Raw genomic sequence first — 26,901 nt, 5'->3', positions numbered from 1 at the left:
TGCTATATTGAGAAAGACTTTTTAGTTCATTTTTCAGTTAGTTCATCCATTCAGCTATGAATCCAGGCTCCTGGGGTTTTTAGTTGATGGTATTCCAGGATCAAGTCCTGTGAGTGTTATCAGGCCTTGGCTCCGGGACGTTGGAAATAAAAGGCCATAAAAGTGCTACCTGTGGCACGAGCAGTGCAGATAAGGGACATGAAATGCTGGTTAATCTGGGATGGAGGGACATGTGGCACACAGAATGTCTGGGTGCTGCTGCAGGTGAGTTTGGTGCCAGGGTGGGGGGGTGGTGAGGTTTTTGTTTGCTTTTTGTTTGCTTTCTGATGCCTGAGCAGGTGTGGCTGGGAGCAGCTGCAGGCTCCAACAGAGCATTCCCTTTTCCTTTTTATTTCCGAGTCACAAACTTGCAGGATTCAGCTCCCTTTGCTCTGTGCTCAGTGAGCTGCTGCTGCTCTGGCAGGGCAGCAATGAAGGACTTTTTGGTGACCTACATAATTCTCCCCATGAGATGGGATGACTTCAGAGTGGCTCCCTACAGTAAATGTTTTTCCTTGATTTGGCTGGGTCCTCCTAACTGGCTCCAGTGAACAACAAGGAGTTTGGAAAGCTTTTTTCTTTTTTGTTCCCTAATGTTCATGTATTGCAATACAGCGGGAAGGTCGTACAAGGGCTCTCATGTATCCATGCAGGAGTAGAGATCAAGTGGGTGACCAGCTGAGAGTGGCACAGAAAATCTGCTCCAAGGACTGGAAGGAAGCTGTGAGTCCCAGCTCTGGGCTGCCGTACTCTGTCTCCAGTCACTCGCTCCGTAACCTCTGCTTGAGAGTTCCAAACCCAGCCTTTGCTTTTCCCAGGAGGGTAAAGAGACAGGAACTTGTGCAGTGTCTGAGCCCCCTCACTGCAGTGACTCTGCACTCCTTAAATATGTAAACTTAAGTTATTAGGGCAAAACAGAAAAAGAGCCTGTTGCTCTCTCCTTACCAAAGACATTTCATGCTTGACTGTGGTGCTACTGTTTGACAGCTCGTGTTTCTCTGCCATGCCCAGACACGCTGCAAGTCTCATGTTTCACTTCCAGAGCCCTCTAGCTCGGCTTATGTTGCTTGTAAAGCTCTTAAAGTCTTGCACAGCAAATGTGCCCTGGGAGCCACGAGCCCGGTGCCTGCACGGAGGGCTCGACAGTGGGACCTGTGGGCTGCAGGAGCGTTTGGACACCCCTCCAGGCTCATCTGGGAGAGGAGCCTCGGTGCTGTGTGCTCCCGGTGCTGCGCGGGGCGGGAGAGCCGAGCCGGAGGGTGTCAGCCCGTGCCAGAGCCCGGCACTGCCCTCCCGTGACAGGATACGGGAATCTTGTGCAACCGGAGGCAGCAGCATTTGGTCCAGCGGCCTGTGCCAAGGTGAGGTGTGATCTGCCAAGGCAAACAGGATTCTGTTGATGGGCTGTGAGGACGGGAAGGGCATCTCTGCGGGAGGCGAGCAGCCGGTGCCCTTCTGGATGCTGCTGGCTGGAACTGGTCGGGCTCTTGGGAAGAGGCTCCCGTGGGGATTTCAGGAGTTGGCTCCCCATCACTTTTTCACTCATGTAGCTGAGAAGTGCTGGCACTGCCTGGGAGAGCAGCCAGGGCTGTGTGAACAGACTCAGAAGCTGCAGCGAAGATTTTTAGTGGCAACAGTTGATGTGTGGGAGAAGAAAATGTGTGTGTGCTTAATAAATATTGGCATTCAGCAAGAGCTTATCAGCTAACTCAGTGCTTCAGCTTCTGGAGAGCTGAGCTGGCTCTGCCACACTGAGAAGAATCCCTTCAGATCAGCAGATAAATACAAAATGCATGTGAAAAATGAGTTTTTTTTGAATGGTGCTGATTTACTGCTGCCTGAGCTGTGGGACAGTTCCTGCTGCCTTCCCAAGCTCACACAGGAGGCAGCAGCAGTACCTGCCTCTCCCCACGTGCCAGACTCCACAGGCTGTGTGTGCAGACATTGTCCCACACAGAAAGGGACTGAGAGTAGAGCAAACCCTGCAGGTTCAGTGTCTTTGTCATTTGCTGGTTTGAGTTGTATGAACTCCTGTCTTTTAGGAAGGAGAGGCACGTTCCCAGGCTAAGTTTCAGAGACTTTTGGGGTTGTACCAGTAGACCAGATGGCCTTCACAGATCCAGTCCATCATCTGGTCCTCGCTGGGACTGACTGTGTATCTATTTCTGCAGCCTTTGAGACCCCAGTGATGGAAATGGCCCCTTGAGGTTGCCCTGTTCTGGTGCACCATTGTCCCTGCTACTAGAATGACAAAACTAGATATTCCTTGCCACAGTTCAACTGCCCTTCAACTTCTCCTGACCTCCATTGACAGCTCTTCCTTTCTTTGGCAGTGACAGTTCCCACGTGTGAAGACTTCTAATACATTTCCCTCACTTCAGTCTTCCCTTGGCAATCTCTTTCCATGGCCCAGATCACTCTTGTCACCCTCCCTGAAACTGTCCAGTGACTTAAATCTGTTTTCTTTAATCCTGCAACCAAAGCTACACAGAATTCCCTGGCCTGCAGCAATGGTGAAAGGACTAATTGAGTTTGCTGGTGATATTTATGTATCCCAGTGTTTTTGGTTGCTGTCTGCAGCACTGCAGTGGTCTCTGGTTTCTGATATGTAGCTCTTCTGCAAGACAAGTCCAACAGACTAAATTTCTGAGCTGGCAGGACACTGTATTCCTCACCCTTTGTCCTTTTTTTGGTTTCCCCCTCCCAGCCCACTGTGCCTGTGTGTACCTGCAGCGCCGTCCACCTGCACATTGAGGCAGTGCTGAGGCAACAGGTGTTCTGCAGGATCAAAGCAATGTTTTCCTTTAAATTCCTCCTGCTTTCCAGGGAGCAGCTTTTGATCTTTACGTGTTCCTTTGTTCTTTCTGTGCCAGGTAAAGGCTCATTAAAAGGTGCCTCTGTTGGCAGAGACGTCCTGCGGCTCCGCCTGCCTTCCTGCAGGACATCACACGGGCTCATTTCAATGTGCTTCTCCATCTCCTGGCCTTGGTGGGAAAAGCTCCCTCGTGTTTCCTGAGGAAGCATTCCCTGGCCAGCAGCAGCAGCCAGCTGGTGCCACCTTCCTTCTGTGTGTGCACAGGTTTTTAGGGTTCTGATGAAATCCCTGACAGAGCTGAAGGTCTGGACAGCAGGGCTGGTTTCACTCTCGACAGCACCGGGCAGAGCTGGTCACTCTGTGCTGCCTACCAAGTGTTGTGGTGACAGGTGCCCCTGCTCAGGTGTGCTGGAGGCTCAGGTTGCTCCCCATCACTGCTCCAGCCCCCCCGACACTGGGTGGAAACAGCCTGTTGTAACTCGCTGTGGGAAGGAGCAGTTGCAGCAGAATTTACTGTCTGTTCTTGCAGGGTGCAATGAGAGGAAAGGTGATTTGTTCTTTAAATGTGGTTGAGCAAATGACTTTTTCCCTGGTGTAACCCAGCCTGAAGCTGTGGGGTTTGGCAATGTGGACGAGAACAAGCACAGAGCTCCACCGTGTTTGGTTTTTGGGGCTGAGACATGAGGATGCATGTTGTGTTTGGTGCTGGAAGGAGACAGGAGTGCACAGGACTTGCAAAGTTATCCTCTCATCCTGAACACTTGCTGGTACAGAGCAGGGTTGAGGCTTCTCCATCAAGCCCCAGCAAAGACTGAAACGCAGAAAGCGCCTGTGCTGTGATTCAAGCTGACAAATGTGGTGATTGCCAGTTAAACCAAGAGTTTGTCCTTTAACGAAGGCTCTGTCAGCAACTTGGCAGTCTCGTTTGCAGTCTTCTGTACGTACCAATCTGTCAGAACCAGGACAGCTATTTCCCTTCCCTTCAGCCCTCACTCTGCTCTTGGAGAAATGCCAGTTCTGTTTGCCCTTTGTGCCTTCTCCCCACCTTGGCTGGCTGGAGATATCATCAAAACCAGGTTAAGGAAATCGGAGCTGTTCCGTGTCCCATGGTGCTTCCTTTGGGCCCTTAAATATTTCCTGAGAAGATGCCCCTGATAGCACAGGTCAGGGCCTGCCTGTTTTATCTTTCTCTCTGGCTCTCCCTGGCCGTGCAGCCCGTGGTGTGGGACTGGCCCCAAGGAACACTCAGGCTGATCTCCCCGTGGGCTGCCCTGGCCCTGGAGCGTGGCCGTGTGCAGGGTGTGCTAGGTCAGACTGGCCTGTTCACAGCAAGGTGGGCCATGTAAACACAAAGGAACAAAAGCAGGTGTTTCCTCTCCTTGTGTGCTTTTGGCAGAACAGAAACTGCCCTGGCTCTGGTGCTTCCCAGCTGGGGATGGCAGCAGGAGCCTTCTCTGCACCCAAGGGTGTCGGGCTGTCTGTGGGATTGCTTTGTGTGAGACCCACCTGCTCTTCCAATACATCAAGTCTTCCTGGTCCATCTGCTAAATAGTTTATAGCTTGGGTGACCCCTGTGGGTCCACTGCAGAGCTCCTCACCACCAGCCCCGATGAGGAGCACACCTCACTTGAGCACAGGGGTAGCTCAGTGATGAGCTGGGGATCATGTTCCACAGTTGGGTAAAGCTATTGATAGGTGGAATGTTTGCCTTGAGTTGGTGTGCCACACTCTGCTTCTGGGCTCTGCCCACTCTGTTGAACAGGGGCCTCTTGCCACTTACCTCTGACAAGGCTCTATTTAACCATCACTGCTCAAAAAAAAACCCCAAAGCAAAACCAAAAAACAACCTCACAGAAAAAAATTCCCAGCCCCCAAACCCCAAACACACATGGGATGAGGTGAGTTTGCTCGATGGTTTTTTGGAGATGGGAGGTTGCTGTGGCTGGAGCAGCAGCCTCGTGTTTAGTGCCATGGTCTCAGCCATTTCTGTGCTGAAGGAGCCCTCTGGGATCAGCTGTGACTCCGTGACATCCCAGGGGCAGTGACACCTTGGGCAGCTCCACACCACTGAGCTGTTCCCTCACTGGGTGATTTCAGTGACCAGCATTGCTTTTCTGCCTCCTCCCCACAGTAGCTGTTAACATGTGGGGTTTTGCTGCCTTCATATTTCTTCATTGCAGAGAAACACATCCCAGGATTCTGCCCTTCAGCTTCTCTAAAGCATGGAGGTGATGTTACAGACCCAGAGCATTCAGAGGCTCTTGCTTGGATTGTGGACTGGTGCAGCACTGATGGGAGACTCATCCTCAGACAGTGGGTGGCACGTGCTGTTGTTAAATCAGTTCTAACACTATTTTTTCCCCCTTGTTGGCAGATCTTCTGGATTTGGCTGCTGACTCGAGCTGACAGATAATGGAAACATTTCCTTGGCGATGTCTCTGGGGCGACTCCTCCGACGTGCCTCCTCCAAAGCCTCCGACCTCCTGACCCTGAATCCCGGTGGCGGCGGCGGCTCATCCTCTGTGCTGGATGGAGAGATTATCTACTCCAAGAACAATGTCTGTGTCCACCCACCTGAGCTGCTGCAAGGCGCCGGGGAGCACCATCCAGGTGATGGGGTGTTGCAGACACTGCTCACTCTCTTTTTCTCTCTCCTGGCGGGTGTTTCTATCAAATTCTATATCTTGGGCTCCTATGAATGAAGATGTGCCAGTGAGGGCCATGGCAAGGCAATCTTGTGGAAGACTAAGGAAAGCCACCCACAAGCTGATCCATCTTCTTTTAGTAGGAAAATTGATTCTTCCTTTCTGTTCTGGTCCAGCACAGATTTACCTGGTTTAGTAAGTCCTTTTGTACTGCTGGAAGATGGACAGTTGTCATTTGAGGACAATAACTTCTGTTGCTCATTCCAGTCTGGATTGTTCAGAAAATCCAAGTATCCTCTTGTAGCTGTCATTGCTGGAGTGGCCTCAGCAACCACTGGTAAAGGAAAGGGCAAGAAAACCTGATTGTGGCCACATGCACTGGAGTAAATGAAGATAAATCCCGCTCTGTTCCTTTATTCTCATCTGTTCCTGCACTCTTTCATGTTCTCATCAAAGAGCTGTGGCTCCTGCCTCAGCTTCACAAAACAAATTACTCTGTGAACATTGACCCTTGCTTCCCTTTATGTGTGGGTGACTTCTTTTTTCATTGGCTTTCCATGAAAATTGTATCCCTTTAGCCACACTAAGGTAAATATTCTTGAGAAATCAATGTTCAGCTGGCACTTGAAATTGTTTAACTAAGAAACAGTAGAAGTTTTACATGTGGCAACATATTTCACAATTTACTCTTGATTAGTAAGCTATCCAGGAAGTCCAAGTATTTGTATGGCACTTCTCTGTCCACTTAGGCCAGAGGGAATTTAGACAGTTCAAAAGCCATACGCAGACTTGAAATGATTTGCAAATAGTGACTAATATTGAGCACTCCACAGTTTTCTCCTGGTAAATTATAAGGGTTTGTTTTGCCCATGCGTAAGTGATGGTGAAGTGGGGGGAATCTCAGGATGGCTTGGGTTGGAAGGGACCTCAAAGGTCATCTCATTCCACTCCCCTGCCATGGGAAGGGACACCTTCCACTAGACCAGGTTGCTCAGAGCTCCATCCAACCTGGCCTTGGACATTTCCAGGGATGGGGAGGCGGGGAAAGGGAAATGTCAGGGTTGTGCAGTTCCCTTAGAACAAATCCGCGTCACAACCGGTTGCTCCTGTGCTCTCTCTCAGGCTATCTGTGCTTGTACATGGAGAAGGACGAGCTCCTGGGGACCACGCTGATCCTGGCCTGGGTGCCCAACTCCCGCATCCAGAGGCAGGATGAGGAAGCCCTGCGCTACATCACCCCCGAGGGCTCCCCCGTGCGCAAAGCCCCGCGGAAACGCGGCCGCCACGCTCAGGGCCTGGGCCTCGCCTCGCCCCCGGAGCACAGGGGGGCCCTGACCCTCAGGGCAGACGAGCTCCTGCTGTCCCAGCCCGGCAGAGATGGGCCCTACACCAGCCCCCCCTGCTCGGAGGGGGACAGGCTGGCCCGCCGGTCCCCACAGCCCCCGCGCAGCGACTCAGGGATCCTGTGCACCCTCGGCTCCCAGGAGGAGCACAGCAGGTCGGAGCTGTCGGCGGAGGGCGCGGAGGAAGGGCTGGACTGCCGCGAGGACGAGGGCTCCTTGGAGCTGTCTGCTGATGACGTGAGCAGGGACAGTACTTTTGACTCTGATTCCGATGCCTTCTCCTCCCCCTTCTGCCTCTCTCCCATCAGTGAAGCCCTTGGGAAAAGCAGCAGTTCCGTGTTTCTGGACAGTGAAAGCAGGTGAGTGCGTCCTTTCTCTAGTTTCTGCGTGCACAGCTGGGTGCTGAGCTTGGAGATGCTGAAGGAGACGGTGAAACTTCACAGTGGCATCAAGCAGAATGTCTTGCTTCAGACTCCTGTGGAATTTACAGGAAACTGTTTGCCTGCCAGTTCTGCTTTTGCTCAGTGAACCCTGGCCCCAGACATCCAGGGCTGTCTGTGTACAGCCTTTGAGATGAAGTGTCTTGGGCCCTGGAAGCAGCATTGCTAAATTAAACAGGTCCTTTGTTGGCCTAACTGGCTCTGCTGAGGAGCTGAGCTTGTTGCTTCTCGTGCAGAGCCACATCAAAGAGCCCGTGTGACTTCCTGAGCTGGGGGCACCTCTCCAGGCCCCTTCTTGACACGAAACCTGCATGTGGCAGCTTGTTTTGCTGCTGTTCAGAACATGGTCCCGCTTCAGACATATAAATGTTAATTCTTGCGTATCTAACCTGGGTGTTTTCGTCAGTGCTCCTCAGTGGCACCTGCAGTAAACTGCATGAGGTAGGAGGGCACCTTGGCAGAGGACTAACACGCAGGAGGACACCTGTGTAACTCACTGCTTTCATACCCAGTGGTTCTGGCTTTCTGATCTGTGCCCTGTTGGTGGATCACTCGTCTCCATCTCGGGGAGGGCAGGTGTGTTCCTGAAGCACTGTGGGGCTGAGTTTTAGGCTACAGCTCAATTTTGAAACTACGCCTGAAGTGAGAAAGGAGTTCTCCTTTGTGCACGTGAGGAGCGAGGGACACGCTCAGAATAATGTCCTGGCTGCTGAAAACCAGGAGACTGAGCTCATCCTGGGGAAATCCCAGTCCTGGCCTGAGCCACAGCTGTCCCAGGCATGCTGTGGTCTCGGAGAGCTTTGGCACCAGGAGCAGAGCTGGCACAGGAGGGTCCCAGGCAGTGTCTGGGGCCTGGCCAGTGGGTGAGGAGTGTTGTGGTTTAAGTGTTCTGCAACACTTACACTCTGAGCTGCAAATAGTGTCGGGAAAGGAAGGAAATACAGTTTATTGCAGCTTCCCTGCCTTGTCTGTGCATTCCTGCAGCATTTCCCTGCCCTCTGCTGGCTTTCCTCGCTGCTGCTGGAGCCCAGACAGCTCCAGCCAGGCAGAGCTGGCTCTGCACACCAAGCTCAGGGGCCTGCTTGGCTTTGATTTTTTTCTTTTTTTTTTAACTCCTGTGGTGCCAGCCTGAAGTCTCACACAGTGCATGTGACACCCATAATTGACAGCAGATTAATAAAACAGACCTTTTGTTGTTTGGGACTTCAAACTTGAAAGGTTTTTTGTCCAGCGTGTGCATTTTTTATGCCAATTTGTTCTTCCCCATAGAGCCCCCTTGCATGGGATCTGCAGGATCTTACAATCTGTTGAGCTGGAGATTCTGCACAGAATACTTTGCGAAAGTCTTGTCAAAAAGCATCTCTTATTTCCTGCGTTCATCCCAGCATTTTGGGGGTGGGAGATGCTCTTTTAGAAGTCACTGCAAGCATGGGAACAGCTTCCTTGCTTCTTAAGGGTTTGTTTTGGTTTAGGTTTTTTTTCTGCTGGCTGCTTCCCCTCTGAGCCAGAGTTGGAGTGGGAACAAAGCTTGTGCTGCTGGCAGATTGTTCCAGCTCTCTTCCCTCCCCACCTCCCGGTCCCCACCTCCTCCCTGCCAGGAGGAAGGACTGTTTCTGGTTGTTTGCCTCTGCACTGGGAGCACTTGCAAAGACAACTCTGCTCTTCCCCGTGGCTGCTGCAGAAGCCAAAGGAATATGTTGCATTTCATTCCAGCCAGCTCCCCATATGATTAGAAGTGGAGAAATGGGACTCTGTGGAGGAACTGGGACAGACAGGTAGACTTGGGTCAGATGAGATCAAGGGCTCAGCGAGCTGCTTGCCAAAATTCCTGTGTGAGCAGGAGTCACAAGTCCCATCTGCCTCTCAGAGCATCCTCTGAGGAGGTGGCCTGGCCACCTGGGCAGAAGGGACCACGAAACACTGTGCGTGGACCAGGGGCGGAGAGGAAGGAGGGAGGTGGGCTGGGGAGCCTTGGAGTTGCACAGTGAGTTGGTCATTGTAAGTTCAACAACTGGCCTGGTAGGACATAAGGAAATAAAAACGTATCCATTGTTTTTTCCCTCTTTGGTTCTCGGTTTGACAGGCTGCCAGGGATCCCACGTGGCGATCGCCGCTCTCCTCCCATTTACACAGTTCCTCGGGGGGGGAGCAATGGGAGTGTCCCAGCACCAGTGTGCACACTCCTGCTTCTCTTTCTAGACCAGCCTGGCACCAGTGCTGCAGGGTGTCCTCATCCCTCAGGGAAAGGTGGCCTTGCTCTCCTGGGGTTTGTGTCCTTAACTTTGGGGCCCCTTTCTGCTCACAGGACATGATTCCTGCAGAAGGTAGCTGGTGTGGGGATTACCTGCATTGATGGCAGCTTTGTCAGGGACTGCATTTCTGTAGGAAAGGAGGGATTCTGGAAAGAAAATCATTCCATTCTGTCCCTTCCCTCCCTGGTCACCGTTGTTTGCTGGCCGTCAGGAAATATTTGCCTTGTGGTTTGAGGGGCACGAGTTCAGGGCAGCTGCTCTCTGTGCCCAACTCTGGCTTCCTCAGCTTCCATTTTCCCCATCAGTAAAGTGAAACTAAAAGGTTTTTGTTACATCCTGGCAACCAAACAGCATCTGACCCGTCTGTAATGTGTGTCCAGCGATGGAGTTATTGAACTGACCGTGACAGCAGATCTATACAATTGGTTGTGGAAGCACTTAGTGCTCTGTAAGTGGGGTCTGGTTTGGAGTGGGGGTTTGTGCTGTGCCAGAGTGATCCCTGGTTAACAGGAGCTTTCCTGAGCAATGGGTGCTCAGGCTGCTGAAGGCTTTTCACTTAATAAACAGCAGCTGCTGATACCTGAGGAGCAACACAAAAGTGCTGATGGGGAGAAACAAACACTGGTATTGGTTCCTTCGCTAACTTCAACGTGAGATGTTGATCAATACAGTCAGAACTTGGACTGAGGAGCCTTGGTGGTGGAATTTTGTGAGTGGAGTTTGGGGTAACATCTGGCCAGAGGCTGGATCTCCACTAGTGGCCCCACAGGTGCTGGGACAGCGGCCAGCAGTGCTCCCACAGCTCCTGCTGTAAAGGACGAGCAGAAGCCACATGGTCATGGATATCAATGCAAGAAGGAAATGCCTTCCATAAGACATTGATCATTTTAGCAGCCAGCAATACAAATAATAAAACATTTTCATAATGGAGCTGGACGATGGTGAGTTCTCACGTTCTTCAGCAGATGTGAATTCACAGGGCAGATCCATCACAGACAGTCCAGGCAAAGTTCACAACACAGAGAAAAACTCCTTGGCATCACAGTTGATGCAATTTTTACGGATGTGTTGCACATCCTGTTGTTAAAGCTCTTCCCAGGAGCTCATCAGTAAATGAGCTGCTCCGGGGAGCGGAGGGCGGCAGCCGCGGCGGGAGCAGGTGGGAGCAGGGAATGGTGTTGCATCATGTTGTTTTGGCAGCTCACCTGAAGGGCTTAGAGCTGTTCCGACCTCTGCAGCAAAAACAGGAGGGAAAATTATGAGGGAAATGAGCTGAAATTAGTGTGAACTGGCGGGAGCTCTGGAGTCATCAAGAGGTTGGGAATTCATCGCTGTTGTAACAGAAGTGATTATAGTAGAACCAGGGAAATTGCTCACAGACTTCAAAATCTCCTGTAACTTCTTGCAGCATCTCAGTTTTGATGATTTCAGCCTTGGGGATGAGCGCAAGGGTTGACTGGTCCAGGCTCCAATTCCCCAGGACTTGCCTGAACTGGTGCCATTTATGATGTAAGACACCAAAGCTCCTAATTCCATTTGTACCCAAACCCATGCCCAGGAAAAAAATATCCCCCAAATCCTTCTTCCATGAGAAGGATAGTCCTTTTCCCGTTCTGTTTGCACCGTGGGGTCAGTGTACCCTCTCTCCAAGGCAGCAGTGGTCTGCACAGAGCCGGGTACCAAGCAGGGGAGCTGGGCTGAGCCATCAGCAGCCCTGTGTAATCAATTGTAGTTGTTCCCGTCTGCAAAGCTGAGAAGGTTGGACAGATCCAAGAGATTGCAGAGGCATACGGCTCTATCTTGCTTTATATAAATATTTGAACAGCAAGAACATTAATTATAGCAGGTTTGTTTCTTCCCCCTCGTTGGTTCGCTGCCAGATTTCAGTGGAAGAAAATAGTGACAGCTCACTCGGTATCGGGAATTGCGGCTCAGAGGGCCCGTGAAGCTCTTTCATTTGGGATGTCGGGAGAGGGCCCGACCGTGCCGAGAGCGGGTGATGCCCGAGAGGGCCACGGCAGGGCCGCGCAGCGATGGGGGCACGGGGCGGGACCCGCTCCCCCCGGGCGCTGTCGGGGGGTGCCGGGGAGGGCGGGCAGGGCCCGAGCCCCTGTCGGGGGGTGCCGGGGGGTGCCGGGCAGGGCCCGAGCCCCTGTCGGGGGTGCCGGGGGGTGCCGGGCAGGGCCCGAGCCCCTGTCGGGGGTGCCGGGCAGGGCCCGAGCCCCTGTCGGGGGGTGCCGGGGGGTGCCGGGCAGGGCCCGAGCCCCTGTCGGGGGGTGCCGGGCAGGGCGGGCAGGGCCCGACCCCCGTCCCGCCTCAGGGAGGGGCTGCCGGGCCGCGCGGGCCGCCAGGGGGCGCGCTCTGCCCAGCGGCGCTCCCGCCGCCCCGGGCCCGCCCCCGTGAGGGAGAGGCCGGGAACGGGAACGGGAACGGGGATGGGGATGGGGATGGGGATAGGAATGGGGATGGAGACGGGGACGGGGACGGGGACGGGAACGGGGACGGGGATGGGGACGGGGACGGGGACGGGGACGGGAACGGGGACGGGGATGGGGACGGGGACGGGGACGGGGACGGGGACGGGGATGGGGATGGGGATGGGGATAGGAATGGGGATGGAGACGGGGATGGGGATAGGAATGGGGATGGGGATGGAGACGGGGACGGGGATGGGGACGGGGACGGGGATGGGGATGGGGACGGGAATGGGAACGGGGACGGGAATGGGGACGGGGACGGGGATGGGGATGGGAACGGGGACGGGAATGGGGACGGGGATGGGGATGGGGACGGGAATGGGAACGGGAATGGGAACGGGAACGGGGATGGGGATGGGGATGGGGATAGGAATGGGGATGGGGATGGGAACGGGGACGGGAATGGGAACGGGGACGGGAACGGGAACGGGGACGGGGACGGGGATGGGGATGGGGATGGGGATGGAGATGGCGGGACGGGAATGGGAACGGGGACGGGGACGGGGACGGGGATGGCCCGGGGCGAAGGGACCCGGGCGGTCATCCCGTGCCACCCCTGCCACGGGCACAGACCCCTTCCACTGGCCCAGGTTGATCCAGCCTGGCCTTGGACACTTCCAGGGATGGGGCAGCCACAGCCCCTCTGGGCAACCTGTGCCAGGGCCCCACCATCCTCACAGCCAAGAATTCCTTCCCCATATCCCATCTAACCCTGCCCTCGGGCAGTCTGAAGCCATTCCCCCTTGTCCTGCCACTCCAGGCCCTTGGAAATAGTCTCTCCATATTTCCTGTAATCTCCCTTCAGGTCCTGCAAGGCCACAATCAGGTCACCCCAAAGCTTCCCTTCTCCAGGCTGCACGATCCCAGCTCTCCCAGCCTTTCCTCCCAGCAGAGCTGCTCCATCCCTCTGAGCATCCTGGTGCCTCCTCTGGACTGGCTCCAGCAGCTCCCTGTCCCTCCTGTGCTGTTCCCAGGGCTGGAGCAGCTCTGCAGGGGGGTCTCACCTGAGGGGCAGAACCGCCCCTGCCCTCTGCCCACGCTGGGGGATCAGCCCAGGGCACGGGGAGTTCTGGGATGGGTCATGTCCAGCCTCTCACCCACCAGCACCCCCAAGTCCTTCTCAGCTCTCTCCTTTTCCCTGGATATTCTTACATTTCTTCTGTTACTTATTTATACGATCACAGCGCCCAGAAATCTGAATGGAGAGTGGAGATAAATGGCGCTGGCAGGTATCCACAGCTTTGTGAGGGAAGAATTGTGTTAACTGGATCAAAATAAAGAGCATGTCCCCTCCAAAGCACCACAGTATATGCAAATAAATCTGCACGGCCTCTGTCTCCTTGGCTCAGGCCTCGCAATTATCCCAGCATTAGGCATTTACAATAACTCTGGAACATGCTTTTAGGCAGCGCTCCTCTTTCCTCTCCCTTTTCTGCTACTTGAAGCAAGCTCTTCCCTTGGGAAATCCGCATTGTCTTGTGGAAACAGTGAAATCCTCCCTGGGTGGTGCTGGCTCAGCTCACGCTGGGGCAGCAGCAGAGTCCGGGGAGTTGGTTAACTTTGCCACTAAAACGTCCCCCCGAAATTCCCAGTTCACTGCTTAGAGCCAGGAATACAAGAACAAAGGTAATCTGCAGGGCTTTCAAGGGAGCAGGGGTTTGAAGGCTTGATTGTAATTAGCATAATTAGGGGTGAATTTTATTTTTGCATGGATAGAACTGAAAGCAAAAGAAGCAAAATAATCCATTGATTTAAAAAATTAAATAAACACTAGGAAGAAAGGTCCCCTTCTCCAGACTGGAATGGGCTGAAAAGCAAACATTCTTTTTCAGGCTTTGCTGAGAAATCACTTTTTCCATCTAAGGAATTTTTTTTTTAAAGTGTTGCATTTCGATTGATTTATTAATGAGCAGAAACCCAGGCATGAGGTGCCCCTTCTCCGTATGGATTGTAAAAATCCACCATTCAGCTTCTGGAATATTCTCCTCCCTTAAATCGAAGGTAACATTTGCATCCTTGAGCAGCGTCTGCTTGGCTCTAAGTGATTTGTTGTGTTTGGCTGCTCGGAGCTCTGTGTATCTTATTCATCAGCATCAAACTGCTCATTCTGCCCCCACTCCTTCCCTGCAACAAGAAGTCACAGAGAAAAACTGAAAAGCCTCGTTTGGGTTTACCTGAGCAGCTACACCTGTGTGGAGGTGTCAGCTGTGGAAGCAGATTGTTTGTCTGCTAGCTGGAGGTAGATGTGTGTCACATTCCAGACTTTGGGGAAAAGAGATTAAAACACCCATTAATTCCCTACAAACTTCTGATTATTTTTTTTCCCTTTCCCATTTACAATCTAAATAATTAACTCGAGAATTCTGGGTTTATTTTGTTTTCCTTTTGCTTCAACTCACAGCACTGGGGGGACCCTTCAGAGGTTGTGGGGCTGTTTTTCTAATGTCCCTCTTGCTGGCTGGAATCGCTCGGCTTCCCCTCAGGCTTGAGGGCTTGGAGGGATGAATTAGGAGCAACAAAGCCCCCAGTGTGGTGAGGCTTTCGCCCTCCTCCTGGCGTGGGGCAGGACGGCAGCACCACCAGGGTCCCCCCCGGCCTCTCTGGCACACGTGGTGTCTGCTGTCATCAACATTTGGGATGGTGAACCACGTTCTACCTCTGCCAGGTAGTTGTGAAGCTCTGGGAAAGCAGGCAGGGTGCTGTAAACACGGATTGCAGTAGCCCCGTAAAGCAGAACAAATCGGTTTGATCTTTATTTCTCAAGGACAAACCAATTACGCCCGTCAGAAGGCAAAGCTGCATAATCGGGTTTCCACGAGTCCCTCGTCGTGTTACAGTGGTTTATTTGTCAGGCTGGTGTTGGCAGAGCTGATGTTAATTCCCAGCCCCGTCCCTGATCGTGAACTTGCTGTTACAGCCCAAGGTCAGAGGGTGCCTGTGGAGGTCCCTGCGCTCCCCGTGCCGGCCGTGGCCGAGTGTTCAGGGCTGGTGACCACAGACCCCTCTGCTGCGTCCACGTGCGAGGGGAGGGAGGGACTCCAACACTTTTCAGATGTAAACAGCTTGTTCTTGGGATGTTGTTAATAACACGAACCCAAAGAGTGACTAACAACAATGTGCTGACTTGGGGAAGCGCTTGGATCTGCTGGTGCCCTGCATGAAAGGAGACAATTATTTTTCGTAACCGTTTATTTTCCCTTTACGACAAGCTAAGCAAAGCAAGTTTGTCAGAGGCAGAGTGCTCCTAATTTGGTCTCCAGTGACCTCTGCAGCCGTGATTGGCAGCCGGGTGTCGGGAAGGAACTTGTGCCTGTGAGATAGAAATGAGCAGAACAAATGCCGTAGGACAGCTTGGGTTCCCCAGGGGGGACAGGCTCAAAAAGGTGAAAGAAGTGCAATTACAGGAGGTTTTCAGCACAGAAAGTTAATTAGCTACTAAATAGCATTTAGTGCAGTTCAACGTGAGGAAATTTATGTTTTGAAAGCAAACAGATCAATGGAAAGCCTGTGGAACAAGCTTTTGGAAAGTCCATGCTGACATCCGTGTACTTTGTACCATAACGGCCTGAGTAGTTTTCCCAGGTTTCCCCAACAAATAGGAAGAGTTGTTAGATTTGTTACCCCTGTGTTTGTGGACGAATAGAAATGCTTCCGCATGTGAATGTTTGGACATCTAATTTCAGAAATCCTGGATAGGCTTTCATCCAGACTATCCAACACCTTGTTCCCTGGTCACTGCGATCAGTGGAAATTGATTCTGTTTGGGCTCTCTGAGGCACAGAAACTTCAAGTTCCAAATATTTTCTGCCAAAGGCTGAATTTAACACAATCCTCAACCTAGTTACTTGTCTGTGCTGATTAAGGTGAGTGTCCGTGGCTGGCTCTGTGTGGCCACACTCCGTGGGAAGCTGGTGCTGTCCCACAAGTGTCCTTCCAGCCCTGCTCTGCAAGGTTACACAGAGCGAGCAGAAACATTTTGACACCTTTTTTTTAATACTAAGTTACCAATCTGGTTTCCTCTGCATGCCTTTTGTGTCACTGAAGTCAGCAGGTTTCACAGTTCATAATATATGTATATAGTCAAGGGCAATTTTTGTATCAGAACAATGGATTTAGGTTCCAGCTGCCCGATATTACCTCGCTCTATACAGCCACTGCACTAAATTTTTAGGCATTTCAGGATAGCTTTGAACTTTTATTGACGGATTATTTGTTTGAAGCTGTCTGTCTTAGCAGCTGATGCTGTCAGGAGCTGTTTCACCTTGCTGGGAAGAAGAGGAGCCCAGAAGGTCAGTGCCTGTGGGGAATAGCAGAGAAATGGAGAAATGCTAACCCCTGGGGAGGAAAAGGGGCATGTAATTCCCATTACATGGATGCTCATACATTATGATGATACTCATTGTCTGTAAATGATGCTTCCCAAGCCAGGAATGCTGGGGCTGTGGGAGAGCTGTTATTAGCGACGGCATAGGTTAGCACAATGGTGATGGAGAGCCAGCTCCATGAGGAGGGTTTGGCTCTTGCAGGAGGCTCTCTGGGAATCAGGTGGTGCACGCTGACAGCTTGGGTGACTGCCACATCATGGCTGTAACCTTCAGCCCCTTTCTCTCTTATAATTACATTTGTCACATCGCGTCGTAAAATGAGTTATTAGATCTTGGTTGCTGAAATCGGCTTCCCAGGTAATCAGGGCAGGTCTCTGCCCCCGCTCTGGAACAGAAATAATAATTGGGTTTAGCTCTCTTTGTGCTGTAGGTGTGTTCCAAGGCATTAACCCAACAGCAAGTTGGGTCCCATTGCTGCACATCAGAAGTCTCCCTTGCAGGGTCTGAGCTCCTCTGTCGGGCGTGCAGGAGGTCCCACGTGGTGGGAGGGGGACAGTGGCTCCTTAGGGGCTACAACAGCTCGAGGAGTGCAGATGTGCTTGGCTGCTGTAGTTGACTGTTGAGTGGAGAAAATACATCGACACCTGGTCTTGCTCCCCAGCAAGAATGGGACGTGTTTTGAGACAAGAGTAATGGGAGTTTGGTGAGGGGAAAAGACTGAAGTGGAATCCCATAATCATTTATGTTGGAAAAGCCCTCTAAGATCACTGAGTCCAACCCTTCCCCAGCAGTGCCAAGGCCACCACTAACCCACGTCCCCAGGTGCAAGATCCACATAGCTTTTAAGTCCCTCCAGGGATGGGGACTCCAACACTGCCCTGGGCAGCTGTGCCAGGGCTGGACAGCCTTTCTGATGTAGAAATTCTCCCCAGTATCCAACCCGAATCTCCACTGGTGCAACCTGAGGCCATTTCCTCTCATCCTGTCACTTTTCCCCTGGGAGCAGAGTCTGAACCCCCCCAGCTCCAACCTCATGTCAGGAAGTTGCAGAGAGTGAGAAGGTCCCTTCTGAGCCTCCTTTTCTCCAGGCTGAGCCTCTCCAGCTCCTTCAGCTGCTCCTGCTGCTCCAGACCCTTCCCAGCTCTGTTCCCTTCCCTGGACATGCTCCAGTGCTTTAATGTCCTTCTTGTCATGAGGGCCCAAAATGAACACCTGAATATGTCTATTGGTTTCCTGCCTCAGGTTCTGCTAATCCTCCTTGGTTTTTCTCCCTGTCCCTTTTATTCCTGTGGCCCAGTGCACTTGTTGTTTTGCTGAGCAGTGCTGTATATTAGCTGGCGCTCTGTTTTTCCTGGATCCCTCAACCTAAAGTCTCTCTGGAATGTTCCTCCGGCTATTTGCCTTGCAATGCTTCAGCTCCCTGCTTTTGCATGGTGCTCTGGGATAAATTCCTCATCCAGCAGATAGAATAGACTGACAGATAATAAACTCTACCCTTGCATCTGTATATCTTGAGTGCCTGGGTAGAGGACTCCCCAAAATCCACACAATTAGCAGACATCATAATGCTTGTTGTTACTGACATCCAGAATGATCTCGATATTAAAATTATTTTTGAAAGTAGTAGTCCAGTGGGTTAGAGTATTTTCATTTTTTTTCAATCAATATATATAGGAAAAAAAGTAATTTTAAACACAGTGAGGGTTTTTTCCGAATTTCCCCGTTGACTCAGTAAGCACCAGTGAACAAGGTGGTTCTATCTCTGCATCTGTCCTGTGTGTGAATGCTCGTGTTCATCAGCCCCTGTGAAGGGCAGGGGGGCACAGGTGTCTCTTTCAGATTTCACCCTCTACATCACCGAGAACATCGGAATTTCCCCGGGCTGCACACGCTGAGCCACCCTGCTCCCCCTCGGTGCCTTTCTCTGGCTGGAAGGGGTAAATCCGCTTGCCCGAGTTGGTTCCGTGTCTGTGGGATGCGTGTGCGAGCTTGTCACCAGTGAATGTGAACTGTAAACATTTGTCTTTAGAAGCATTTCCTGCAAACACAGCGGTGCCAGCAGCGCTGTGCCCGGGCTCTGCAGCCCCTCGGCTCTCAGGTTACTGCTGCTGTGTCTGAGAGCTGGGTTACGTAGCAGAAGGAATTGCAGTGGGCAATGGTGTTCTGCACTGAGGAGCTACAGAATTCCTGGGATCAAAGCAAGCCTGCCCAGCTCTACTGGTAACTCATTTCTTGGCAGTTCTCTGCTGCTGTTGGTTTGAGGTGATGCTCGTGAAGAATGAGCGCCTTGGTCTCCATGGCAAGGACTCACAGGGCAAGGATCCTCCCACCAACCCACCCTCCAGCCCTTTGCTATGCTGACCAGCTCGTCTTTGCAAGAGTTTTAGAAAATGGGTTGCCTTTGCTTAGTCTTTGAGTTAGTTTGAGTCATCTCTTCCAGGAAAATCCTGTGTAACCAGCTGTGGCTGTTATGAAGTGTTGCTCCATAAATACCAGCTGCTCCTAGCAGGCAGTCCAGCCCAAGTGTCTTGTACCAGGACTCCTGTTACATTTGCATTAACATGAGATGCTGAATGTTTTAAAAAGTGTTACATTTTGACGCTTTATCCAAAAGTAATGCTTGATTTTTCACAAAGAACAGTACGATCGTCATGGAAAAATTCCCAAGACAGGTGTATAGATGTGCCTGACACTGGAGGTATCCTGGTGTCTAACCTGGAAAACCTGCTGTGTATGCTCTCTGAGAGAGTTTGGGTGTGTAGTGCAATCCCTGTTGCCACATCACTTCTAAATCCTCATCCTCCAAATGGCCTGAATGTAAGTTCTGCTTTGCTGCTTTCTCTCCAAAAACTGGAGCAGCAGAACTTCGTGCCCAGAGCAGCGAAGTCACTCCTTTAGCTGAAGTCAACCAGCCTTGGTTTCATCCAGATGGTGCTGCAGGACCAGGAAGGGGCTCGGGGATTTGCTCCCAGTGCAGGCTCCGGAGTTTGAGTTACACATTAGAATGGGGTGGCTCAAAGGGCCTTGGTTAAAAATTTAACCCACGACTAACTGGGTTGTGCAGAGCCCTGTCCCTTGGAATGCAACGACCTGGCCCGTGGGGAGATGTGGCACACAGGGCTGGTCCCTGCGGAAGAGGCCCTGGAGCCGGGCTGGGAAGGCAGGCTGGTGTGGAGTGCATGCTGAGTGTGTGATTCCCAGCCTTCAGTGCCCACATTGTTGGATAAGCGGATTAGAAAACATGGCATAAAGTGGCCTTGCAGGGGGCTGCTTTGTACCTGCTCCTGGCCTTGTCTGGCAAGCCCTGATTTCACAGCGCAGCCCATTCAGCCCCGCGCGGGGATTGTTCACGTGCATTGGCCTTTTCACCAACCCAGGGGTCACAGTTTCACATTCACTTCATTCCCAAAGCAGTGGTATTTTTCTTTTGGGATCGGGGCTGGTGGGGGCATGTGGGCTTTTTGAGTCTGAGCTCAGTTTGCATTTAAAGCTGGAGATCTGGGCTGGGTTGGGAAAGGGTTGGGTTCATTTACTGTACCTGTGGTGCGTCGAGCTCAGGTGTGACTTCCCATCGATAACTCCCCGAAGTTTCAAGATTGCAAGTGGAAACCATTTTGGGTTTATAGACACAAATCCAGGCTTGGCAGGTCCACTTGCAAAGACCTAATGAGAAACTGGAGTTCAGGTGAAACATCTTTGGATCTTACCGGTCATGGAGGGAATTTCCCAGATGAGATCCCAGGTCCGTGCTGCCGTCGGAATGTACTCACACCTCCTGTCCCCATCCCAGTGAGGAGCAGCTGAGCTGAGGGCATTACTTGAGATTCTTAATTTTGCCTTCTCAGAAGTGTTTTGAGGAATGGGTTTGGCTCTGCCGAAGTTCTGTGTGCAGTTTGGAACAGACCAAAACCAGGATGTTTTTTGTGATGGTAGGGAATCAATTTAAATAAAAATAACTTAACCTCTTACAGGGGCTGTCAGTTATTGGCTCCTCGGGCCTGCCCTGAATCCCCATCTCAGAGCTCTGACTAAAGGTTTTGGACGTGGTTGCTGCATGTACCTGCAGCCTCCCAGGGCTGATGTGTTGCGGGGTGTTCGCCCCGCGCTCTGTCCGCAGGGACACGTGTGACAATCGCATGACCTGCTCCACCAGCTCTGCCTCCAGCCTCGACACCAGTGCCCAGTTCCAGGAGAACAACGGGCAAACACAGAGCGCCAGATGGGATGAACAGCAGAAGGTATTTGCCCTCGAGCAGGTCTGTGGTGTCTTCAGAGTGGACCTGGGACAAATGAGATCCCTTCGTCTCTTCTTCAGGTACTGGATTGTCGTGTGTGAGAGTTGTGTGTGCTCTGGCTCGGGGCTCTGGGGATGCTGGGGGCAGATGGCTTCTGCAGTCCTCCTTGGAAGCCTTTCCAGAGTGGTTGTCTCCAGGAAAGCAAGTGTCAGCCTTCCCAGGGAGAGACTCTGAATTACTGTTTTGGGACCAAAAGGATTTTTTTCCTAATAAGGTAAAGGGTGCTCTTAACTGTCTTACCAAAAATGCTCCAAATAACCTGCAGGTGTGGAAAAAAATCTTTACCTGTGGTACCTTTTCCTTTGCCTGCCTCTCACCAGGCTCCTCTGGAGCTGACTTTGTGTACAGTCAGGAGCTGACTTTGTGTACTGCCTTAATGTTTCTGGAGCAGACTTCTTGTGTACTTGTCTCCAGGCAAGACAAATTTTAATTCCTTCATGTGAAGGAAGGGTAAAAATAGTGCCGTTACCAGGTACTAGTGGAGCTTCTTGGGGAAAATGGTCACTATGGCCATGTCAAACAATCACAGAATATCTCAATTGGAAGGGACTCATAAGGATCACCGAGTCCTAGGGCTGTAAAACTGCCTCTGTGCCCTGTTGGAAGGGGCAGACTGGTGCTGCCCACTGGGATTTGCTTTGCACCCTCTCTCACCAGAGTGTCCCCGTTCCTGCTGGCCCCTCGTTGCCCTGGGCAGCCCATGCAGGTTGTTCTCCCATTGTTCCCTGCAGTGACGAGGCCTGCACCTGTGGGCAGCTGGTGGTTGCAAGCAGGGAGAGCCAGTACAAGATCTTCCATTTTCACCACGGTGGCCTGGATAAACTCTCCGAGGTGTTTCAGCAGTGGAAGTACTGCACAGAGACCCATCTCAAGGACCAGGTACCTGAGTGAGGTTCTTGGGGCAAAGAGGGGTTTTCCAGCAGATGTTTCCCACTTGGGTTTGTGTTTTGGAGAAATGAAGCTTTGAGTTCACGTCACCAAGTCGTGCAGAAAGCTGCAATGTGTTGGATGTTTAGGATGGAACTCTGAGCCGGACGTGAGGTCTCTCTTGGACTTGCTTGTCCCCATCCATTCCTGTTCCACCTGTGGAATGTGGGGGAAGATCATCCAGAAGACTTGCTTAGGTAGTGATTTTGCTAGAGCTGACAGGTCAGCACTGCCCTTTAAGCGTGGAAGGTGGCTGGAAATCTGCAGTGGTAGGTCAGAAATCCAGTCAGAGCCTTTCATCCATCTTATGGCGCACAGCTCACGGCTTTGGAGAATGTTTTGACAACGCATCTTGCCATATTTTGTTCAATCTACATACAAATGTGATAAGAGCTCTTTAATTATCTGTTTAAGATATTGTATGTGCTTATTAGAAACAGTGATTTTTAAATTTCCATCCTTCCCACAGAGCCCCCCGCTGCTTTTCTTATTATGGTCGCATGGGCTCACTTTTTGCATTGAGCAACCTTTGATTTTTAAATTAAATGTCAGCTGCAGTCTTGCACTGGGATCATGAGTGCCCTCAGAGAGCCTGGCAGCGCCGTTCCCCGCTTGCCTAACAGCAATCCCTTTGTATATGGCCAATCATATGTAATTTATTGCAAGCATTCCTGGCAGGGGGAAGTTTTGCTGTAAGCAGCATTAATTCAGTTTCAGGTCAGGGATAAGATTGGAGGAGGAATGGAAACTATTTTTTTTTTTAAGATGAAGCTGTTCTGTGGTGCTCAGATTTTTAATTATTCTAATCACTCTTGTTATTGTAATGGTTGGAATTTAAAAAAAAAAAAAAAGCCAAAACCTCCCCAAGTGCAGCTCCTCAGTGTTTAATCCTACATGAACCACACAGAGAGGTTTCCCTGCTCTGGGTTTCACACTCTGCTGCTCTCTCTGGCTCCTGCCTCCAGTTTTGGTTTGTTTTCCCCCGTTCAGCAGCTCGCTGATGAGAAAACCTGTATGCAGTTCTCCATCCGCCGTCCCAAGCTGCCCTCCTCGGAGACCCACCCCGAGGAGAACACGTACAGGCGCCTCGACGTGTCTGCCTGGCTCCATCACCTGAACGAATCCGGGCAGGTGGAAGAGGAGTACAAGCTGCAGAAGGTGAGAGGTTTCCGTCTGTTCTCTCCTGCTGCAGAGTGCAAGTCCCCAGGGGGAAGCTGCAGGAGTTTGCTTTCCTGCTGGGGGCAAGAACTGGGAGTGTGGAGACTGGTGTAGGAAGCCTTGGCTGGAGATCTTGCTGTGGGATTGGAGCAGATTCCTGCAGACTCCCACCTGGAGGTGTTCCTGTGTCACCTGCTCCAGGTGCCCCTGCCTCGGCAGGAGGGTTGGACTGGGTGGTCTCCAGAGGTCCTTTCCAACCCCAATTGTTCTGTGATTCTGTGATGGTGGAGCATCTCCCATCCATGACCAAGGACAAGCAGTCCCACTTCTGCTGCCGTTTGGAATCAATAAACCAAAGTGCCCAATGCCCACGGTGTTTGCAGAATGTGTGACCAAATCACAGAGAGAACTGGAGACTGCTGTGTGAGCTGAGATTGATGTATGAACTGGGCTTGATGTATGGACTGAGACTGATGTATGAACTGGGCTTGCTGTGTGAACTGGGATTGCTGCAGGAACTGCCACTGCTGTATGAAATAACGCAGGGGGAGCGCTGGGCCCGGGCTCTGAGAGAGAAGTTTGCAGTGCAGTGCGGTGTCTCCGGGACTGGGGATTAAGCCGTGACATGAGAACGACACGTTAATCGTAGAGCCTCTCCGGGGGTGGTTATTGACATTGAAATGAGCCCGATTTGTGTCTGGTCTGGGAATAGAGGGCCAGCACTTTCCCTCTAAACATGTGCAAATTGCAGGAGCTTGAATCAAGGCGTCACTTGTCAGGAAAGAACTGCAGAGGCACCAAAGCACAGCAGCGGGCAGTTCCTTGTTGCTGTATTTGGGAATGTTAAAACTGTACCAGCCATAACTTTTGCTCCTTGTTCCAGGCCATTTTCTTTGGTGGGATTGATATTTCCATCCGTGGGGAGGTGTGGCCCTTTCTGCTGCACTACTACAGCTACGAGTCCACTTCTGAAGAGAGGGAGGCACTGAGGCTGCAGAAGAGGAAAGAATACTTTGAGATCCAGGAGAAAAGGTAACAGACCATCATCACCCTCCCCTGCTCATCTTCCCCAGGCTGGACATCGCAGTGACACTGCTGGTGATGTGCAGTCTCTGCCTCCTTTGCATCAGGAGAAGCTGGAGTAAAGAAGTGAGAGGGACAGTGAAGGAGGTGTATCGGGCACTGCTGACCTCCTGAGGCTCTGGAACTAATAATAATTTGATAATAATAATTTGAACCATAGAGCTCACTTGGGTTTTTGAAACAGGCTCGTCAGTGTCACACAGGGAAACGTCTCACAGGCAAGGCTTGAGTTAGAACACTGAAGGTGAAATTGGGATCTTATATTTCTTTATAAATAAAACTGTACATAAAAATAAGGAAGGAGAAGGGATATCTAATTTAAGGAGGTTGTTACTGCAAGAACTGTGTGTTGTTAAATAGCTGTGGGTACATTTAAGCTGGAGAGGGACAGTGGTGGTATTAATTAGGAAACAATCAAACCAGAGTGAGTTCAGGTGTGCCACCTCCAAGAAGCAGTGGAGAGCAGAGTCTGATGCTTCTGAGGTGTGTATCACAGCAAACACATCATGCCATCCCGTTTATAACCCAGGAGGCTCCCTCTAGTAATCCCTTGGGACAGACAATCCGCTGTTCTGGACAGACCTGCTTGTCTGTTCATCAGGTGCTGAGAAAACGCTGTACAGGAATAGTTTTCCTCTGCAAACTAAGACTGAAATGACTGAACTGAGGCTTTTTGTTCATTGTGGCAACCATATTCCTCTCTTGGCAATGGTCTCCTGTTGCTGCTCACCTTGCAGGCTGTCCATGACTCCGGATGAACAGAAGGATTTCTGGCGTCAGGTACAGTTCACGGTGGACAAGGACGTTGTGAGGACTGACCGCAGCAACCAGTTCTTCCGAGGGGAGGACAACCCCAACGTGGAAACCATGAGGTGAAGTGTCTGGTGCCAAACCCAAACATGTCCTGCCGAGCGTATGGACAACTCGGTCAGCCAGTCCTGGGCTGCCTGGGAATGCTGAACAGCACCCACTGTGCATCTGCTGACTGGAATCAAGGGATGCAACAATAAAGCCTTTCCAGTGCTTCTGTAGCCATTTCCTTCTCTAATAACCCTGCTCCCATCCCCAACCTTCCCTGCACACACAGGGGTGCTGTGCAGGGCTGTGTGCAGGTGCCTGGGTCTGTGGTTCTGATGGGATGGAGGATGAGCACACCCAAGTCTGCTCCAAGGGGTGGGACTTGTAAAAAGTGAGAGTCACGGTTATGTACAGTGTTAGTGTATCTTTGTTGTGCTTCCAGATACAGTTCTTTTAGGGAAAGTGGGATGCAACAAAAGGTGCTCAAAAGTTAATGTGTTAGATGTCAGAGGATCTGTGACTCTCCTGCACTGATCCTGGCTCAGCCTGTGTGGTGAGAGTTGGGGTGAAGGGATGGGGCTGTGCTCAGCTGTCACCTGCCCTCACCTGTCCCACCTCCCTGTTTGTGTCTCTGCTCCAGGAGGATCCTGCTGAACTATGCAGTATTTAACCCAGCCACTGGATACTCCCAGGGCATGTCCGACCTGGTTGCTCCACTCCTGGCAGAGATCCTGGATGAGTCGGATACTTTCTGGTGCTTTGTTGGATTGATGCAGAACACGATCTTCATCAGCTCCCCCCGGGATGAGGACATGGAGAAGCAGCTGGTGAGGCTGAATGCTGGGATCCTGTTCTCTGTCAATCTCCTCTCCCCAGTCACAAAAAGCAGTTCCCTGGGTTCCAGTATGCAAAGTCAAGCTCCAAAGCCACAAAATCCTTGGGCTGATCCTCAGGGTTGTCCCGTGCAGGGCCAGGAGTTGGACTTCGATAATCCTTGTGGGTCACTTCCAACACACGATATTCTGGGATTCTGTGATTCTATGGAAATACCTGATGCATAGAATTGCTCCTGGGTGACTGGGGCACTCCCAGCACAGTTATATCCATATTTCCTTGTGAAATAGCTGCTGTGACCTTTGGTCATAGACCCAAGCGTGCTCCTGGCTGTGCTGTACTAAACAGGCCACAGGGCTGGAGCTTTTTGGGAGGGAAGAGAACTCTCCAGCTCTGGCTCGCAGCGTGGGGGTCCCCGGGGTGCCGAGGGGTGGTGAGGGGGGTACAAGTCCCTGTGCCCGAGGCAGGGCCTCGGCTCAAAGCGTCCTTTGCAGCTGTACCTGCGCGAGCTGCTGCGGCTCATGCACCCCCGCTTCCACCAGCACCTCTGTGCCCTGGGAGAGGACGGCCTGCAGATGCTCTTCTGTCACCGCTGGATCCTGCTCTGTTTCAAGCGGGAGTTCCCGGAGGCCGAGGCCCTGCGCATGTGGGAGGCCTGCTGGGCTCACTACCAGGTGAGGAGCTGGCACGGGCAGGGCATGGTCCGTGCCCCTCAGCAGGCACTGCAGAGTTCCCATAAAGCCTCTTAGTAGCAAAGCAGCCAAAATAAATCAGTGTTACAGAGGGTCTGTAACTATAGAAGAACCATATCTGTGTAGCAGGAGGATGGAGCCCTGCTCCTGCCTCTCCTTGGGGATGTCCGGGGTTCAAAAGGAGGTGTTTCAGAAAGTACTGAACACCCACTTATGAAGTTCAGGCTTCTCTTACACAGCTGGGAAATGTCTTCCCAAAAATCACTGGTCTGCTCTGAACACTGTGGTGCAAGCTTTGCTGCCATGCTGTGAAGAGAAGAGGCTTTGGCTCATCATCTGTGGGCCAGAATTCACCAGGAACTCACGTTCTCACCACTGGGCAGAACTGGAGAGAGCAAAAATTCTCACCAAGGACCCACTTGTGGAGGGTGGGAGGTGAAGCCAGAGCTCTGCCTCCACCTGCTGCACAGCAGCCCCTGTGTTCTCATTGCAGACAGACTATTTCCACCTCTTTATCTGCGTGGCCATCGTGGTGATTTACGGGGATGATGTCATTGAACAACAGCTGGCCACTGACCAGATGCTGCTGCATTTCAGCAACCTGGCCATGCACATGAACGGGGAGCTCGTACTCAGGAAGGTAAATACCCAGGGGCTGGGGCTCGGGTCCAGGGATGAGTCAGGCTGTTGAGGAAACCAGGGACTGATGCTTCAGCTTCTCATTGCCTGGATCCCTGTGCCTGGCTGGAGCCCAGGAGGGTGGGATGCTGCTCTTTGC

The 26,901-nt window shown here is 51.9% G+C and overlaps 1 protein-coding gene across 3 annotated transcripts in view; it reads left to right on the top strand.

The window, feature by feature from the left end:
- TBC1D16 (TBC1 domain family member 16) overlaps positions 1–26,901 on the top strand; it is a 30,666-nt gene that overhangs the window by 1,130 nt on the left and 2,635 nt on the right. The window contains exons 2-11 of one of the 3 annotated variants that reach the window (XM_051797355.1): positions 5,229–5,464; positions 6,622–7,201; positions 20,454–20,651; positions 21,363–21,510; positions 22,552–22,716; positions 23,600–23,748; positions 24,537–24,671; positions 25,238–25,424; positions 25,926–26,105; positions 26,617–26,763. In XM_051797355.1, the coding sequence (XP_051653315.1) occupies positions 5,287–5,464; positions 6,622–7,201; positions 20,454–20,651; positions 21,363–21,510; positions 22,552–22,716; positions 23,600–23,748; positions 24,537–24,671; positions 25,238–25,424; positions 25,926–26,105; positions 26,617–26,763 (2,067 nt within the window). In that variant the 5' untranslated portion in view covers positions 5,229–5,286. Of the gene's footprint in view, positions 1–5,228; positions 5,465–6,621; positions 7,202–20,453; positions 20,652–21,362; positions 21,511–22,548; positions 22,717–23,599; positions 23,749–24,536; positions 24,672–25,237; positions 25,425–25,925; positions 26,106–26,616; positions 26,764–26,901 lie in introns of all 3 variants that reach the window. The other 2 variants (XM_051797356.1, XM_051797354.1) reach the window with 2 other exon arrangements.

This window comes from Manacus candei, unplaced genomic scaffold (genome assembly GCF_025592945.1).
Source record: "Manacus candei isolate 608988 ecotype Guabito, Panama unplaced genomic scaffold, ASM2559294v1 h1tg000047l, whole genome shotgun sequence".
In the NCBI taxonomy this organism is placed as follows: domain Eukaryota; kingdom Metazoa; phylum Chordata; class Aves; order Passeriformes; family Pipridae; genus Manacus; species Manacus candei.
This window is presented reverse-complemented; position numbering and strand designations above follow the sequence as displayed.